Here is a 19,821-nt window from a genome sequence, read left to right on the forward strand (position 1 = left end):
ACCATCTAGACCTTACATTACCTCCAGCCAGGGCTATTCCCCCAGAGCCTGCCTTAAGAAGCAGATTTCTTTTCAAGTTTCATCTTCTTCCCATTTATTTCATTTCATGACAGTTAGAGAAGCTGTATACTAACGTGACAAATGGTAAGTTAGCAGAGAAAAACGTTATTTCAGAATAAGTTCAGGGAAAGCTTTTTGGAGGAAAGTCAGCTCACATTAGTCTTGATGATGGATAGTGTATAGAGACTACAGATGATGGAACGATGAGGTGGAAACTCGAGTGGCTACATACGGACATTCCACATAGAAGCAGTGTGAGCAAAACCACCAAGACAGGAAATGAGATGGAATTGATAAGGCAATGCAAATAATTCAGGTTATTTAGATCATCAGTGTTGGGGGAAGCTGGGTTTATGGGAATCAATGGTTAATCAGAATGTGAGCACCGTTGGTTTGGTAATTCATGGAAGAGGTTATCATTCAACAGGGGGAGTGGCTTCTCGATTATAAACATGTCTGAAGGTCACTGGACATCAATGCTATCCTTCAGTTAAAATCTTACTAAAATTATACTGACCTCTGAAGGTCATCAGAGAGCTCCAGCTAGATGGATTGATGATAAGAGAAATTCAAGAAGGCAATGGGGCAAATCTTTGTGCAAATCTCTGTTATGTCATATATCTAAGGCTTCTGCTGGATCCAGTGATTTGTTTGTTCTGACTGTAGTACAAATCTATTGGAACAATAAATCTAGTTATAATAAATGACAGAGGGCATTGAAGCAGATGCAAGAAGCAAAATATACAGGTGTAAAGACAAACTATATTAGGCCTCCCATCAAGCTTCTCTAATATTTTCACAGCACAGCCCTGCCTGACTTCTCTCTATCTGGGTAGGCCCCTTCTGTTTGCTAAACCAGTTCTCTGATGTTGACTACCTGATTCTCTAGTCCTCAAGTTGACTCATCCTGTTTATTGAGAGTGACATTTTTAGACTACTAATAATATTTATATGTAAGAAAGAAACTGAGTTTTAATATAAATATATAATCTTTTCAAATAAAAGATTATAATCAAGGAACTGTAAATAATAGAAAAATTACACAACATCTCCCTATTTGGGGATTGGTTAAATGCAATAATATAGAAGTCTGAAAAAATAATGACTGTATTACAAAAGAATATAAAAATAATTGAAGACTAGGAATTATGTCTACCAACTAATTCAGTCATTTGGCTGTTTATTCTCATTTGAACAGTAGTGGATTAAAAAAAAACAAAAAGTCTTTCGACTTCCATCACAGGGAGAAAAGGATCAAGTACACATTAGAGAAAGCTGATGGCAATGATTTCTAGTTTCAGTTTCTATTTTCTGTCAATTAACCATCATTTTGGTAAACAGCCTTTTTAAATGTCTTTTCTTTTAATTTTTAAATTTTTACTTTAAAGACAGGGTCTCACTATGTTGCGAAGGCATTGGCCTCAAACTCATGGACTCAAGTGATCTTCCTGCCATAGCCTCCCTAGGTGCACATCACCATACCCAGCTATTAATGTCTTTATAAAAGCATTTTTAACCCTACTGGTCTAGCTATTGCATCAAATAAATAGCTAATTCCATTGAGGAAGGATTAGGGACTCACGAGTGAAAATAAATGTTTTATTTGGATAATGGCTACAAAATCTCAAGAGTCAAAATAAATAAGAGATTAAAGCCATGATCATGACTTAAAAGATAAAGTTAGGTAGAAATGTGAACTAAGGGAAATGACTCAACACATTCAGCAACACAAAACTGTGGCCTAAATTCACTCTGACAGTTGTTATGCTATCTCCTGCTGCCCGAGTAAAGTAAGTTATGAACAAGACACATGAAGGGGATCAGGCAGACATATGGTCAAATGCTTTCTGTGCAATATGTCTGTCTCCATATTATCTTCTCTGTCTCATTGCACTTTGGACATTTTTATTCTTCCTGCAGATCTATTTTTATGAAGCAATGTGATTTAAATGAAAAGAGCACTGAATTCTCAGCCAGATATTTGAGTTCTAGTTGAAGATTTATCACCTAGTGGTTATGAGATTTGAGGCAAATTGCTTAATCTCTCTCTTTCTTTACCACTTCGTTTGTAAGTTTTCTTGCCTCCCTACAGGACTGTATTGGGGATCAATCAATGTTGAGTTGAAGGCAACATGGTTTAAGTTGGCTTAATGGAGAAGTGGTAAATCACTTAAACGGGTAGAACAACACAGTGTAGAGGATGTTGGGCTGCATGAGGAAGTGTGGAAAAAAAGCATGCCATGAAAATATCATCACAATCTCACATTTCTTCATTTATTTGCACACTCTGAACACCTGCATGTGATAAGGACTGTGCAAGGTTCTCAGGATACCCAGGTAAAAATCACCACTTCTGCCAGTCTTGACTTTGCAAGCTTGAGGAGCAGACCTGGAGAAATTTGGCTATTACCACACCAAAGTTGTTCCTCACATTCCCTTTGACATATGGTCTCAGGAAAAAATGAAAAGAGTAAAAAAAAAAAAGTCCTTCATTTTTGAAAGGAAAAGTCATAATTAATTTCTAGAAGGAGAAAGAAAAAAAGAGATAACAGTGTGTGAAAAGGCTTAGAAAATGCTAGAGCACTACAGAAAGATAACATGAGATTATGTCTAAGAGTAGCTTGGTTATTTTGCTTTTGTTGACAAAGTATACCTCCTTCATTTTCATAGTTGTCATAATTCTTTCCATGATTTTCTTAGTGGGTTTGTTTAGGAAAAACTATATTCTTTCTTTATTCATCTAACTCTCCTTAACTCCAAAAGATGCTTCTTAGGATAACATTTGAAAAGGATATACATTACGCACATTTTTAATGCTTCTATACAGGACTGAAGGCCAATATTACCATGATAATAAGGCATGTAACAAAAATTTGTTCTGCAGAGGGTGAGAAAGCGTGAGGGAAAACACAGTGCAGGATTCTATGCTGTTGCCCAAGAACCCAGACAGGCAAGTGAAATAATAGAGCAGACAATTCCTGAGGCTGTGGTCGATATGATTAGGAGATAGTGGGTAAAAATGGCCTTTAAACTATATACACATGAGAAGATAGATGTGAAAGCCCATTGCAAAGGCAATAACATTATGCAAATATAAAATATCACTATTAAAATGTATGATGAATTGACCATGAAAACGGTTCCAGTGCTGGGCCAGAAATCAGGAAACATGGGCTTTTGGTTTCTCACCATTAAAATGAAGAAGTTGGATTTATACCCAAGGGTACCTTGTGGGCTGTATGGCTTCTAAGTAACTGGTCATAACAAAAGGGACACAATCAGGTCAGTTTCAAAACCAAGAATAAAATGGGAAATTAAAGAACTGAATTGGCTACTTTCTGCTCAAATGATTGTTAAAAATAAAGTTTAAAAAAAGCCCCAAGGACTATGCAGTGCAGTGAGCAGAGGCTCCCGATATTAAAAAGAAAACAAGGAAAATGGATTCCTGGTGATAGAAGTGGTGTGGGGGAAGACAAATAGTGTGGCTGCAAATGGAACAATATGCAAAAGAAAAGTAGCTAAATATAGCTCTTTTTTGGGAAAGAGATTGTGTCTAAGTCCATCAGTGGAAAGGCAACTTAATTGTTGTATAAGTCTGTTCAGGTTGCCATAACAAGATACCATACACCAAGTGGCTTAAACTATAGAAATGTATTTCTCACACTTCTGGAAGTTGGGAAGTCCAAGATAAAGGTGGTAGCAAAGCGGATTTCTTCCTAAGGTCTCTTCCTATGGCCTGTAAGTGGCTGTAGATTCACTGTGTGCCCATGTGACCATTTCTTCGTGCACCAGGGGGAAGGCGGACAAACAAGCTTTCTAGTTTCTCTCTTCTTGTAATGGCATTAATCTCAGCATGAGGACACCACTCTCATAACCTCTTTTAATCCTGATTACCTCTCAAAGGCCCCAGCTGCATAAATCATCACAGTGGGTGTTAGGGCTTCAACATTTAAGTGCGGGAGTTGGTGTTCACATTTCAGTCAATTGAGGTGGCAATTGAAATGAGAAAGGAAAACCATAGTTACTAGAGAGAACTGTTGTCTTGGGGAGGATCACTGGACAGGACTACGGTCCTGTCCAGGTTGTTATGGCAACCTGAACAGACTTATACAACAATCCAGTCCTAGAGGCAATACAACTTCTCTGCTGATTCCAGATTCTGAGCGCCTCTCAGTCCTTGGTTGGGTTGTTTTGATCCTGTCCATATTATATTTATAAATATTCTCTTCATAAAACTCTCTTTAGGCCGGGCGCGGTGGCTCACGCCTGTAATCCCAGCACTTTGGGAGGTCAAGAGATTGAGACCATCCTGGCCAACGTGGTGAAACCCGCTCTCTACTAAAAATACAAAAAATTAGCTGGGTGTGGTAGCGGGTGCCTGTAGTCCCAGCTACTCGGGAGGCTGAGGCAGGAGAATGGCGTGAACCCGGGAGGTGGAGCTTGCAGTGAGCCGAGATGGCACCACTGCACTCCAGCCTGGGCGGCAGAGCGAGACTCCATCTCAAAAAAAAAAAAAAAAAAAAACCACAACTCTCTTTAAATCACACATCCGAGTGTGCCCCTTGTTTCCCACCAGAGCCAAGACTGAATTGAGATGATTTCTTAAGGTCAGGTTGATGTCCTAATCCAGTTGTGCTGCTATAACAAAATACCACAGAGTGAGTAACTTATAAACAACAAAAATTTATTGCTCACAGTTATGGAGGATGGTCAGTCCAAGATCAAGTTGCCAGCAGGTTCAGTGTCTAGTGAAGGCCCATTCCTCTGTCATCCAGGCTGAAGTGCAGTGTTGCAAGCTTGGGTCACTGCAACCTTCACCTCCCAGGCTCAAGTAATCCTCCCACCTCAGCCTCCTGAGTAGCTGGGACCACAGGTGCTCACCACCATGCCTGGCTAATTTTTTTTTTTTTTTTTTTTTTTTTTGTAGAGATGGGGTTTCACCATGTTTCCCAGGCTGGTCTGAAACTCCCGGACTCAGGCAATCTGCCAGCCTCCTGAGGGAGTGCTGGGATTACAGGCATGAGCCACTGTGCCCACCCCCAAAATTCTACTCATATATATGCATAATTACATAGTTTCCAGCCGTTATTTTCTGATACTTTGATTGGCAATTGGTGGAAAGAGTTTATCTAAAGACCTGGAATCCATAGACGGGAGTCTCTGTGTTAAGGGGTTGTTCTTATTATGCAGATGAAGCCTCCAGGTAGCAGGCTTCAGAGAGAATTGATTGTAAATGTTTCTTATCAGACTTAAAAAGGTGCCCAGATTAGGGAAAAGGCCTGGAAAGGGATTCCCTATAGCATGTAGACTTTCCCCACAAGAGACAACTTTGTAGGGACATTTCAAAATATGATAAAAAATGTATTTTAGGGTAAAATATTTTTATTTCTTTCAGGGCCTGCTATCTGTCATGTAATGCTACACTAGCGTCAGCCTGGAGTTTGGTGTCTTATTGCTACAAAAAGTCTTAAGATCGCTGTTGTAATGTCAGTTGGGCCTGGTCGGATGTGCTGGTCAGTTGTGCCTGAATTCCAAAGGAAGGAGGGTATAATGAGGCATATCTGACCCCTACTTCCCATCATGGTCTGAACCAGTTTTTCAGGTTAACTTTGGAATGACCCTGGCTGAGAGGAGGGGTGCATTCAAATAGTTGAGGGGCTTGGAATTTTATTTGTGGTTTACACTATAGAAAGTATTTTTCCAGTATTACCTGGACAATGTGTCTCCCTGTCAGTATCCAGGGAATGGCACCTGGATCAAGCATTTAGTGTTCAGTTGCTACACTCTCGCCTAATCCCTCATTTTCAATATTTTGCCATGTTTTCCAGTGACCCAACTGGCCACCATGTCACAGACTTTATGGTCTCCAAGGGAGACCCCTCCATTTCATGTTTTGTGATTTGAGCAACAGACTGGAATCTACTTGAAATTTGCAAATGGTCTTTGACTTGGGCTTTCCAATTTTGCTCTACTTCACAGTGTTTTCTGGGTTATATACAAGGGAGATGATCCAGTCATTTGTTAAGCGCCTCAAATAAGATATGCCTTAGATGTTTTTCTGTTTGTTTGTTTGTTTTGTCAAATTGGGATTATTTTTGTGTCTTTGGAGAATATAAAATACTAATATGAGGTAAGCACTAAGGTTCTGAGATGGCCGTGGAAGAGATGACAAACTCCATCACCATGCCTGAGAGTGTCCAATCGTCTCTGCGGGGGCCACATATTTTTGTATTACACTGTATTTGAAATAACAACAACAACAAAAAACCCTTCAAGATTCATAAAATTGGACAACTGTCTTTGTAACACTTCTAGTGGTAAAACCAGTAAGGATGGCTAGTTTGCAACCCATCTGAGCAGCCTCTCTGGTTTCATAGATATGTTTTCTCTCTGACATTGAACGGCTTTCAACTTTAAGCGGAATGCTACATCACAAAGATAAACAGGTTTGAAAGGAACCGGTTTTCCTTGTAATCCTAAACGTTCAAGTCTGCGCATTAAAAGACATTATCTGAAGAAGGGTGCACAAGCTTCCTGTTGGCCGCCAGAAGGGTTCTCTGCACGACACAGATCAAGTACCACAGTCTTAGGGGGAGACCAGACGCGGGGTCTCTGCGCACCTCCCCAAAGGACAATGGCAGGAGGAAAAGGAGAAAGAGACAGACGTCACTTCCTCCGCCAGCTCCGGCAGCGGGTTGATCGGCTGAGTCGGCGGAGGATGGGGCGGAAGAGCAGACGGGGACTGGGAAAGGCGCTGTCGGTGACATCACGGATAGGGCGATTTCTATGTAGATGAGGCAGAGCAGGGGCTGCTGCTTCGCCACGAAGGAGTTCCCGTGCCGTGGGAGCGGGTTCAGGACCGCTGGTCGGACCTGAGAGTCCCAGCTGTGTGTCAGGGCTAGGAGGGCTGGGGGGGGGGGGGGGGGTGCGCGGGTCAAGTGACCGTGCGTGTAAAGGGTGAAGCGTGTGAGGCTGTGGCGGGGCGGAGGTGCAAGAGCTCATACTTACCTGGCAGGAGAAATACCACCATCACGAAGGTGGTTTTCCCAGGGTGAGGCTTATCCATTGTACTCCGTATGTGCTGACCCCTGCGATTTCCCCAAAGGTGGGAAACTCGATTGCATGATTTGTGGTAGTGGGGGACTACGTTCGCGCTTTCCCCTGGTGCTTTTGTGGTGTGAATAGTAGGTGAGCCCAAAGTGTTTTTGTAATTCAGGGTGCGGGCTCGTGTCTTGTGGCTGTGTTCTGTCCGGTCAGTTGTTTCCGTTCGCAACGGTTAGTTTTCGTTTGTGAGGTCATGTTTGGGGACAGCTTAGAACTATCCACTTCCTCTCTTGGGGGGCGAATTTCAGTCTCTGTTGGTTGGGGTGGTCTCCCAGGTTAGCTGCCGCGGTACTTGCTAGGTGGAGCTCAGGGATCAAGCATCGGGAGCTTTCTGGTTTGTTCAGTGCTCCCAGGGCTTCTAACATCTCTTAAAAACTCTGGTGTTTTCTGTCATCCTCGGAGTTACCTCTTAGCCTCTGTTTTTTTTGTTGTTTTTTTTCCCCCCCCTCCCTGAGACAAGTCTCGCTGTACCGTCCAGGCTGGAGAAGTGGCGCGATCTTCCCATCTCAGGCTCCCGAGTAGGACAACCACACGCCACCACACCCGGCTAGTTTTTTCTCTTTTTTTTTTTTTCTTTTCTTTCTCTTTCTCTTTCCTTTCTTTTTCTTTTTTCGTAGCGGTTTCACCATTCTGCTCAGGCTGGGCTCCAACTCCTGGGCTCAAGTGGTCCGCCCAGCCTTCTGAAGTGCTGGGATTACAGGTGCGATCCATCTTGCCCTGGCAGCTCCTGCTTTTCACCACAGCATTCACGGGAGTTTGTAGGATTTCTGTGCTGGGGAAACGTGTACTCAGTTAATAGAGCCAGGTGGAAATTGTACTCAGAACTGGTGGTTTTCTTTGGAATGAAAACCGTGCATGTTGGGGGCTCTTAGTGTCCCCGTTCAGTTGTAGATGTAACACCCTTGCTTTGTGTAGGGGGAGGGCTTTGCCCGTGCCCTGGTGCCCCGGCACAGGGCATCGAGGCCTGCAGATCAGAACCGCAGTCTAACCTATGTCTTGGCGGAATACCCTGCTAATTCTCCCTGGAATGTAAGATGGGAGGTCTTGTGAGGAGGTTTCTACAAGTAAGAAAACAAATTTCCATTCGGTTTTTATTGACAAAATTGAAAATTTTAATAACTGAGTCCAGCCTCTCGGATGACAAATGTCTTTTGCACTGAGAGCTGGGAACCGCCGCTTGCCTCAGCTCCTGCGTGCAGGTGCAGCCCTCGCTTCCCTCCACACTTTCTCCAGCGGGTGTCAGTTCCTCCACAAGAGGCAGACAGCGTTCTGCAGAACCACAGCGCTCAAGGCCTTCGAGAGCCAAAAATCTCAGAGCGAGCTTCCCTGTCCTGGCTGTACCTCACAACTGACCTAGAAATGGCCTTTGCTGGGAGCAAAGGGTAGGGGGGAGATGGTCGTCGGAGCTGGGGCCTGTGCACTGGACCAGGTTGACCCACAGGAGGGGAGGTACCCAGAGTTAGAAGGGGGCCAAGCACTGAGACCTCACCATCCTCAATCTCCAAAAGGACTCAGAGAGATGCAGAGACTGAGACAGGCTTCCTTTTTCAAGGAAAGAGAAAACTACTGAGGAAGGCCCCAGGGGCTCTGAACCAAAATCCAGACTTTTTTTCCACCTGCAGCTTTTTGTTTTTATTTTTGCTTGAGAAGGTGTCTCGGTCTGTTGCCCGGGCTGGAGGGCAGTGGCGCAATTTCGGCTCATTAAAACCTCCATCTCCCGGGTTCAAGCAATTCTCCTGCCTCGGCCTCCCTAGTAACTGGGACTACAGGTGCCCGCCATGACGCCCGGCTAATTTTTGTGTTTTTATTAGAGACGAGGTTTCACCATGTTGGTCAAGCTGGTCTCAAACTCCTGATCTCAAGTGATCCACCCACCTCAGCCTCCCAGAGTGCTGGGATTACAGGTGTGAGCTACCGCGCCCAGCCCGCACCGGCAGCTTAATCCCATTTCGCTGGTGCAACTTCATCCTTCCGTATGCTCAGGCCAATAAACAGTACTGTAGGCTGGTCGTTGTTTGACCCCTACACATCCTATTGGTCGGAAAATTATGTTTTCTCTTTGGTTAACCGCAGACTTTGATATGCACACTCTTTCTTGGTCTGAAACCCACCCAATAGTCCCATATGTAGATTTTTGGATAAACATAGAAATGGACCCTTCTGATCTGAAAGTTTGAAACTCGATATTTGTTTTATTTGAGTTCCTTCCTTCAGGCCTCTCAAAAAAGATATCAAAGAACTGAAAGTCACCCAGACAATGAGATGCCGGACCCCTCATTCATCCTGATTGCTTCCTTGCCCCTCCCTAGTTCCTGTTTTCTTTCTTTTCTTTTCTTTTTTTTCTTTTCTTTTTGAGACAGAGTCTCCCTCTGCCTCCCAGGCTGGAGTGCAGTGGCGCTATCTTGGCTCACTGCAAGCTCCGCCTCCCGGGTTCACGCCATTCTCCTGCCTCAGCCTCCCGAGTAGCTGGGACTACAGGCGCCCGCCACCACGCCCGGCTAATTTCTTTTCGTATTTCTAGTAGAGACGGGGTTTCACCGTGTTAGCCAGGATGGTCTCGATCTCCTGACCTCGTGATCCGCCCGCCTCGGCCTCCCAAAGTGCTGGGATTACAGGCGTGAGCCACCGCGCCTGGTCTAGTTCCTGTTTTCTTACACATTGTCACATTTTTTCCCTGCCATCTAAGCCTCTAGTTTTGGTTGGTCAGGGAGATGGATTTGAGACTGAGTTCTCATCTCCTCCGCTGCAGCACCCTATTAAAGCCTCTTCCTTGGCAATAACCGTCTCAATGATTGGTTTTCTGTGTGGCAAGCAGCAGGAACCCCAGGTCTCTGAACTTTGACAAAGGAATCTCCTGATAAAGGCGGGATCGATTTTACTGACCAAGCTGAAAACGATCAGACATTTGAAAGCCTTAATCTCGGAGCCTGTCGGAGTTTGGTCTGCCCTTGAGGCTTTTCTTTGGGCCTACCAGTCAAAATCAGCCTGGCCAAACCTGTCTTCAAGGACCAGGGGCAGGGCCGGCTTCTCCCGCCGGGTCGGCAGCCACCTTCCCCTTCCCTGTGACTTGAAGAGAAGCTTCAGGGGGCGTTTATTCAATTTGCGAGAAGCCCACGAGGCGCAGGTGCGCGGTGACTCTGTGGTTCCCACCGCACCCGCTGTCCTCTTTGGTCCTCTCGCTGTCACCGGCGGGCAGTAACGTTCCAGGTGAGCTAGGGCTCCGAAGACACCAGGCAGGGAGGGACAGGTGGGTAAGGGCACCACTCGTTTAGGTCCTGCGCAGGAGGGATCCGAAAAAGGTCTTGAAGAAATAGAAAGGGAGGGCCAGATGCGGTGGCTCACGCCTGTAATCCCAGCACTTTGGGAGGCCGAGGTGGGTGGATCACGAGGTCACGAGTTCGAGACCAGCCTGGCCAAGATGGTGAAACCCTGTCTCTACTAAAAATACAACAAGTAGCTGGGCGCGGTGACGGGCGCCTGTAATCCCAGCTACTCAGGAGGCTGAGGCAGGAGAATCTCTAGAACCCAGGAGGCGGAGGTTGCAGTGAGCTGAGACTGCCCCGCTGCACTCTAGCCTGGGCAACACAGCAAGACTCTGTCTCAAATAAATAAATAAATAAATAAAAAGGGAGAGTTGGAAGTAGATCAAAGAGAAGAAAAGAAATCCTAGATTTCCTATCTGAAGGCACCATGAAGATGAAGGCCACCTCTTCTGGGCCAGGTCCTCCCGTTGCAGGTGAACCGAGTTCTGGCCTCCATTGGAGACCAAAGGAGATGACTTTGGCCTGGCTCCTAGTGAGGAAGCCATGCCTAGTCCTGTTCTGTTTGGGCTTGATCCTGTAGCACTTGATTGTCTCTCCTGGACTTTCCATGGATTCCAGGGATGCAACTGAGAAGTTTATTTTTAATGCACTTACTTGAAGTAAGAGTTATTTTAAAACATTTTAGCAAAGGAAATGAATTCTGACAGGTTTTGCACTGAAGACATTCACATGTGAAGAAAACAGGAAAACCACTATGCCAGAAAAAGCAAATGCTGTTGAGATTGTCTCACAAACACAAATTGCGTGCCAGCAGGTAGGTTTGAGCCTCAGGTTGGGCACATTTTACTTTAAGCGCACTGTTGGTGGAACTTATGGTGACTGTAGGACTTATATATACATACATTCATATAATATATATACATATTTATGTGTATACACACACACACACACACACACACACACACACACACACACACACACACGGTCTTGCTATCTTGCCCAGGGTGGTCTCCAACTCTGGGTCTCAAGCGATCCTCTGCCTCCCCTTCCCAAAGTGCTGGGATTACAGGTGTGAGCCACCTCGCCCAGGCCATTTTAATTTTAATTTAATACTTTTAATTTGAATACACAATCCAAAAATCATATAACAAGTACAGGAAACCCACTTTGTGCCAAGTTTACAAAAACAGGAAAGATATGTCCATGACAAAGCGTCAAAGTGGCAGCATCCTAAAGTACTGAGAGAAAAAAAGTTATTCTAGAATTCTATGCCAAATTGAAATATCTTTCAAAAATGTGACTGAAATCAGGACATTTAAAGACATACAAAAAAATGACAGAATTCACCAAACCACACTACAAGAAATATGAAAGGAGTCCTCCAGGCCTAAGGATAAGGATACCAAACAGAAATCTGAACCTACACAAAGAAATGGAGACGACTGAAAATCGCTATGTACGTACTTGGATGTTGGGGTTTATAACATGTCCAAAATCAAATTCCCTGACAACACTAGCATAAAGGCCAGAAGGGGAGGTATAATGTCACTTGATGGCAGATGGATAAAGATGTATTCTAGGGACCCTAAAGCCATCACTGACATAACAAAAGAAAGAGTTACAGCTAATAAGCCAAATAAGGAAAGAAAATAGAATGATATATATAAAAAAAACATGTAATCGCTGGGTGCGGTGGCTCATGCCTGTAATCCCAGCACTTTGAGAGGCCAAGGCAGGCAGATCACTTGAGGTCAGGAGTTTGAGACCGGCCTGGCCAAAACGGTGAAACCCCGTCTCTACTAAAAATACAAAAATTAGCCCGATGTGGTGGCTCGCACGGACCTGTAATCTCAGCTACTTGGGAGGCTGAAGCAGGAGATTCGCTTGAACCTGGGAGGCGGAGGTTGCAGTGAGAGCTGAGATGGCGCCACTGCACTCCAGCCTGGGTGACAGAGCGAGACTCTGTCTCAAAAATAAATAAGTAAATAAATAAACAAACAAAAACTGTGTAATCCCTATGCTGGAGCAACTGCTCTCCAGGCCTCTACCCTATAGAAATACACAAATGGCCAATGAGAAGTGTACAAGAATGACCACTGCCACATTATTTGTAATCATAAAATAGTAGCGCCAAAGTAATTTCAAAGGTACATGAAAATCGTTTTATTTATTTAACAAACACAAACAATTGAACAAACAATGGAAGCAAGTCCTTTTGCCTAAAGGAACACAGAGGGTCATGCGGATGTTGCTCCTCCAAGGATTTCGGTGTTCTCCAACGGCTAGTTTTGGGTCTAGTTCTTCTGGAAGATCTTATTCTTGGGGAGCTACAGGTTCTGGCGTTTGGGGCTCTTTCAGGTTCTATCTCCATTTTCTCCTCAACTCCTCCCCATTCTGCTATAATAAAAAAAAATTCTCACCTCCGGAAGATCCCGCCTGTGCCTCCCCGCCAGCCTTTCAGGAGGTCTGGACGTCTGGTCCACCGCTCCCCGGCTTCTTTCCCCGCTTTTGCTTTTCCCCTCCCCTGCTCCCGCCCTCCGGCCTCAGGACCCGACCACCGCCCAGCTGAGCCCCCGCGGCTCCACCGCGCAAAAGGTGCACTGGAGGCCCTGCCCGTTGCCGCCCCGCGGGGTGCCAAGAAGTCAACGTAAATAAATGCTTTGTAAAAGGAACTTCCCCATGGAAAAATCTCTCATGATTTCCATTCTCAAGGCTCTTCAAAGGACTAAAAGCTAAAAGGATGGATTCATTCGACAAGTCCTAGTCCTGCGGCCTGGTGAGTGCCAGACCCTGCTCCCCGCGAGGGGGACCCACGAGCCACCCTCACCACGATCCCTGCCCTGGTGGAGCCCCCGTGCGGAACACAGGATCCGAAGATGGCAGCGGAAGCTCCGCAGCGGCCCCAAAAGCGACTGGGCAGGGAGGGCACAGGCTCCCTCACTGGGTGAAGGCGGCGCAAAGAACGGGAAGAGCCATCCCGGGAGCCACCGGGCGTTCAGCCTCCCTAGGGCCCCCAGGCGGCTCGGGCCGGGGTCTCAACCGGGGCGTTTCCGGGGGTTTCTGAAGCAGGCGAGGGGCAGGGCGGGCGAAGGCCATTCGGCTATCCTTCCGGCTCCAGAATCTCCCAACGCGCAGGTGTCCAACGTGACCAGCGCGACTTACCGCTCCAATCTCTCCGGTCTTCCAAGGCCTTGCTCAGTCGTCCTGCCGGGCGGGCCCTGAGGATGCAAGGGACGGAGGAAGTTTCGTGCGTGCGCCCTTCCTATAGCGCCCAGTAGAACTGACAGTACCTGTCTCTGTGGCGCAATTGGTTAGCGCGTTCGGCTGTTAACCGAAAGGTTGGTGGTTCGAGCCCACCCAGGGACGCTTGTTCGAGCTTTTAAAGTATTCATGCATTGTCAATCACTAGATAAATGGGGAAGATTTTATCTTCCTGGAGTCCTAAGCCACTAATTTGTGACTTATCCATGTCAAGGGCCAGCCCACCTCCCCGACCGGATTCTTAACCGGGTATCTCCTGAAATCCTGGGTTTATACGTGTGTAACTCAGGAATCCTGAAACAGAGACCTAGGAACCCACTTCTGGTGTGATAAAATTCTAATTCAGTCCGTTATACGCTTAAACGAGTAATTTACATGCCTCCATTTTTTCATATTTTAATAATAGGAGGTCAGTAATATCCCGAGGATGTGCCTGGATTTACTGATTGCTCTATCAATAATGTGAAAAGTGGAATCATTCATCATCATAGTGATCCTCTCCATCATTTTTGAAAAGAGTATTTTTCCTCACTTTGTGCATGATTTATTTAACCCTTTTCAAAATGTTTTTGTTAGCCAGGCATGGTGGCAAGTGCCTGTAATCCCAGGTACTTGGGATTCTGAGGCAGGAGAATCATTTGAACCTGGGAGGTGGAGGCTGCAGTGGAGGCTGCACCAGTGGAGGCTGCACCGCTACACTCCCGCCTGGGCAACAGAGCGAGACTCCATCTCAAAAAATAAAACAAAATAAAATAAAATAAAATAAAATAAAATAAAGTTTTTGAGATGAGGTAGGTTTCATTGTTTTAGGATTACAAAGAATGCTGCAGCCACCTTTCTTGTACACATATCTTTGGTCATTGTGGAAATGTCTACACCGCAGATATTTCTATAGTGTAGGGAAGTTGATGCACTATTCCTACATTATAGGGTTTACATGATGCTTCTAATTTGAGTACATTCTGAAAATGTATCTTTCATGGGAGCCGTACCAAATAATATTCCAATAGCAATATTTATAGGAGGAAAAATGTGCAGAAGTGCAATTGAGCTTCGTGCCTCTCCATGGGGCCCATGTTCATAAAATGGTGGCATTAGCAATCATCTGAGAGTGGAGTTTGTGGCCCTCTGACATCAAAAGCTGAAGCAGAGGACATGAAAACCCTCACTGTGCATCTTCTCTAGTCTGGCCAGAATCATTCCTAGGTCGGTGGTCTCTTATCAGGAGGGAATGCTGCTTGCTTGTTTTGTCAAAATCACAAAACTGAGGGAAAGCACCAGGCCGATGGTTGATAACAGTGGTGAAGCAAGTCTTTCCAAAGGGCTGGTTTGTTGTTAACCCTTAGGGAAAAAAAAAAGCCTAATTCTTTTTTTTTTTTTTTTGAGACGGAGTCTCTCTCTGTCGCCCAGGCTGGAGTGCAGTGGCGCGATCTGGGCTCACTGCAAGCTCCGCCTCCCGGGTTCAGGCCATTCTCCTGCCTCAGCCTCCCGAGTAGCTGGGACTACAGGCGCCTGCCACCACGCCCGGCTAATTTTTTTTATTTTTAGTAGAGATGGGGTTTTACCGTGTTAGCCAGGATGGTCTCGATTTCCTGACCTCGTGATCCGCCCGCCTTGGCCTCGCAAAGTGCTGGGATTACAGGCATAAGCCACCGCGCCCGGCCAAAAAAGCCTAATTCTTACCAGCTGGTGCCGTGCAGTTCCAGGCTCTTGGTGTCCCAAACAAAGACACCAAGAGCCTGGAACTGCACCAAAAACCAAAACCAAGGTAGGGTCAAGATGATAATCACAGAATGTCACCGGTATATGTTTAGGTTCAAATACTATTATGAGAAGTGGCAGGTAAAGGAGGTAGGAAAAAGAAAACACATCATGTAATTGACTGTTGTATGGAAATATTTGATGCTGAAAGTTATAATTTAAAACTATAAACCAAATATTAGAAGTGTGTCTAGTTCAAAGGGAGGAAAACCATCAAAAACATTTTTAGTGCAATATTTAACATGAGCTATACAACCCTTCCTAAATGCCAAAGGCACACACAGACACACACAGAGACAGACACACACACACACACACTCACACTCACACTCACGAAGAATACAAATGACTAGAACCAAGAAATGTAAATACATTCTGCTATGTATGGTAAACATAGCCTACAATGTGGAAGAGATTAGAAAATAAACATGGAAATGAAATGTTTTTATTAATTCACATCAGTACCCACCAAAACCAATCAGCATAATCAAATATTATAACACTGAATGTAAAAAACAACCCAAAAGTCCCGAGTGATAGGCAAAAGGTTTTAATTGTATAGATTAAAATTAGCTTTGGACAAAAATTAAAACTCAGAGAATGTTTTCTTCCTTTTGCAACAGCAGACACTAGTAAAAACAAAGGCACAGTAAAAATTGAGACCCAAAATTTGCAGTGTAGAGATATGAATATAATAATAGACACAGGGAGGATTAATAAATGATAAAATGTTTAGAGGATGATCATTAGAATACAGGATATTTATACTCTTGAAAACCGCTTTCCCAAGTACTTCATTATAAGTAAGGTGTCTCTAAAAGGGACAGATCTCCTAGACCCCTCCTTAACCAAGTAACCAGTCCTGATATCATAATGGTGATGGACAAACTAGACCTTCTCTGCCCGCAGATGGGCTGAGGTTGGGAACTCACAGCATTGTCTCTGCAGTGTTCCCGGCAAAACGTTTAGGCTGAATTTAATCATGAAGACATTTTCAGACAACTTCAGAATGTAGATCATTGAGCCAGACAGCTGACCTGTCCTCTATAAACAAGTCCATGTCACCACCATCCATGACAACAACAAAAAGATGAGGAAATATTTGGGGTTCAAAATAACTAAAGAAATGCAGCTACATTATCTTTTTACTTTTTTTGAACCCAAAATATCTCTTCTCCTTTTTGTTGTGTGATTTGTGGTGATATGGACTATGTGAAGGAGACAGGTCAGTTGTCCTGCTCAGTGTTCTACATTCTTCAGTGGTCTGGTGATTACCTCCTATGAAACTCAGGCTAAGCGTTTTCTGCAAGAACATGGCATTGTTCATATTCTGCACTGGCAGAGTCCTGGGTGACATGCTGTCTCCTGCCAGCGGCTCCTGCCTCCTGTTCTCTACAGGATGGAATTGAGAGGAGCAGGGCTAAGGCCTCCCAATGCTGTTTGTCCATCTAGCTGTGGTCTTCCTAAGTACTGACACCAATTGGAGGCTGAAGGACTGTGGCTTCTCTAACCAAAGGAGCCCAGCGGGTTAACAATTGTCAAGAGCAGTTGGTGGTTCTGAAATACAATCCTCAGCCAAGGATCCCTCCTGTGTTACAGATAGATCAGCTAAAACAAGCCAACACTGAAGACACAAACAATGAGGTTAGGTTCATTGAAACCAGGGTAACACCTTTGGATGAGCTAAACACAAAGATGACACTGATCTTGAGCAGATATAGAAGCTCAGAGACATGCCTGCAAAATGAAATCCCTGAGAAATTTTGTAGCTACCCAGAGATACGTGGTTCAAATTAAAATGTCTGACTGATCACTCCCGGCATGTGCTGCACAGTTATGTGAATGTGTCACACCTAACGTGGGTCCATTGTCTTCAGACTGAGCACAGGTTGCCACTGGCATGGTTTGAGAATAGGAATAGAGCCATGCCCACTGACCCATCCTATGTCTGGGCTTCCAAATGGAACTGTACTTTCATTCAAATCTTCACGTGCCTATAGGTCCTGCCTGCAGGAATGACATCTCTGGGCTTAGTAAGGGCTGCTTATTGTGGGAATATGACTTCCATCTGGAACACCAGGTGGAGACTTGTCACCGTCAAAGTAAAAAACCTATTGTCCACGTAAAGGGCAAAGCTGATGTGCTGTTCCTCAAATGAGTAAAACACACTTCGGTAGTGCTGGAATGAGTCAGGTAGTTCAAAGTACATTGACGGAGTTGAATAACATCTATCCAGTGAGTCCTGTAAGACTTCAGGCTCTTCCACTTCCATCAGCCCGCCATTGAGCCTGGAAAAGGAGACAAAACTAAAGAAGCAGCCAGGGAAAATCAGACACCACAGAGTCTCACTAGATTTCAGAAGTAACATAAGGAAGTGGTTAGAAAAGAAAAAGGATAGATCCATTAATGAGGTAAAACAAAAAATTTATTGCCTTTATGTTGGGATAGAACAGGGCCAGGTAGAAAACAATGAAAGAGAAAGACAGAGAGACAGAGACAGAGACAGAGACAGAGAGAAAGTGAGCTAGTGAATTGGCCAGGTGACATACTGGTAAGGGAGTAAAAGGACACTCTGAGTTAGTGCCCTCATGACACACAGCAAACTGTGATCATGAAAAGAGTGAGCTCAATAGTTTTCCATAAAATATGCTCAAAATTCGATGCAGTGGCCATGAGAGTACAGCTTTTGAAGTATGGTCAACCTATGGTACCTTAGTAAATGATAAGGGGAGGAAGAAATGGAAACCTAAACATCTACTGCAATGAAAACCAACAGCAATGACAGTAGGAGTAATTCAGCCTTCGTTGAAAACGTGACATCAAACACACTCTGGTTTCCCTGAATCTGTTGCCTCCAGGTGTTAACACAGAATTAAGCATCCACAATTGCTTAAAGTTACCTGGGGCATGGTGGGTTTTGATCTTCTTCCCCTTCTTTTCTTCCCCTTCTTCTTTTCTTCTTTGATCTTCTTCCCCTTCTTTTCTTCCCCTTCCCCTTCTTTTCAATTTCTGCAATACATTCAGACATGGGCAGACACATTAAGCTGATTCCCCTACACACATAACAATACACTGTCTAATCCTCACACAGGGACCTCAGGCTCCTCAGCATAAGAATAGGACACTGTGAGAGATATATTTCAGGAGGCCTGAAGCTGGTCATGATAGAAATTCCTCGGTTTTTCTCCCAGAAACTGTGGGTAAAATGTCCCTATTCTAGTAGATCGTTATCCCAATATCATTTGTCCCAAGTTTGTGCAAACAGTTATGCCATATTTTTCCAATCAATTTAAAGCAAATACCCTCAAATGATTTCTAGGAGAAAAACTGCAATATTTAGCCCTGTCTCATCAAATACTCAGATTGTTCATGGTTGTGAGGACTTTAGACACTGAAATTAGAGTGAAAAAGGAAATCTACAAACCCTTGAGTCAAAATCATAGTTCTCTGAATTTGTCACATCTGCCCAGGTCCAATGTCATGAGAATAGAATCAGAGTGCCACAGGTATGGCCTGAGACTAGGAAGAGAGCCATGTTCACTGACCCATCCCATGTCTGGGCTTCCAGGTAGAACTAGAGTTTCATTCAACCTACATGTGCCTATAGGTCCTCACTGCAGCAATGACATCTCTCAGCTCAGTAATGGCCACTTGGAGCAGGAATATGATCTTTATATGGAAGACTCAGTGGATCCTTATCACCTTCATAGAAAGGTACTCACCTCCCACGTCAAGAGAAAAGCCAACATGTTTTTCCTCCAATGCATAAAACGAACTTCCATAGGCCTGGCAGGAGTCAGGCTGTTCAAGACAACTGGAAGGAGTTGAATAACATCTATCCAGTGAGTCCTGCAAGACTTCAGGCCCTTTCTCATCCAGCAGCTCCCTGCTGAGCCTGGAAAAGTGGGAAAAAGTAAAGAATAAGCCAGGGGAAATCAGACACAACAGAGCCCCAACTAGGTTTCATGGGTAGCATAAGGAAGTGGTTAAAAAAGTAAAAGGATAGATCCATTAATGAGGTAACACATTATTGCCTTAATGTTGGGACAGAACAGGGCCAAATGGAAAAGAATGAAAGAGAAAGACAGATAGACACAGACACACACACACACAGAGAGAGAACGAGCTCAGTGAATTGTCCAGGTGACACACTGATGAGGGAGTAACAGGACACTCTGAGTTAGTGCCCTCAGGCCACACAGCATACAGTGATCATGAAAAGACTGTGCTCAATAATTTTCCATAAAATGTGCTCAAGTTCCCATGCAGTCGCCATGAGAATACAGTTTTTGAAGTCTGGTCCACCTACAGTAGGTTAGTAAATGATAAGGGGAGGAAGAAATGGAAACCTAAATATCTACTGCAATGAAAA

The 19,821-nt window shown here is 44.6% G+C and overlaps 1 protein-coding gene, 2 non-coding genes and 1 pseudogene across 3 annotated transcripts in view; 3 read left to right on the plus strand and 1 right to left on the minus strand.

The window, feature by feature from the left end:
• Positions 1-7,060: 7,060 nt before the first annotated feature.
• Positions 7,061-7,224, plus strand: LOC129395143 (U1 spliceosomal RNA). The gene has a single exon (XR_008622639.2). It is a non-coding gene; the product is annotated as a U1 spliceosomal RNA (small nuclear RNA).
• A 1,077-nt stretch (positions 7,225-8,301) lies between these two features.
• LOC129397597 (uncharacterized) lies at positions 8,302-14,465 on the plus strand (annotated as a pseudogene).
• TRNAN-GUU (transfer RNA asparagine (anticodon GUU)) lies at positions 13,720-13,793 on the plus strand. Its single transcript has one exon. It is a non-coding gene; the product is annotated as a tRNA-Asn (tRNA).
• Positions 14,466-15,983: 1,518 nt separating the features above from the next.
• The window catches only part of NBPF8 (NBPF member 8), a 64,350-nt gene continuing 60,512 nt past the window's right edge, over positions 15,984-19,821 (minus strand). The window contains exons 50-52 of the mRNA XM_055102543.2: positions 19,172-19,344; positions 18,350-18,458; positions 15,984-17,737 (exon numbers count right to left, since the gene is read on the minus strand). Of these exons, the coding sequence (XP_054958518.2) occupies positions 17,494-17,737; positions 18,350-18,458; positions 19,172-19,344 (526 nt within the window). The 3' untranslated portion in view covers positions 15,984-17,493. The remainder of the gene's footprint in view (positions 17,738-18,349; positions 18,459-19,171; positions 19,345-19,821) is intronic.

This window comes from Pan paniscus, chromosome 1 (genome assembly GCF_029289425.2).
Source record: "Pan paniscus chromosome 1, NHGRI_mPanPan1-v2.0_pri, whole genome shotgun sequence".
Lineage (NCBI taxonomy): Eukaryota > Metazoa > Chordata > Mammalia > Primates > Hominidae > Pan > Pan paniscus.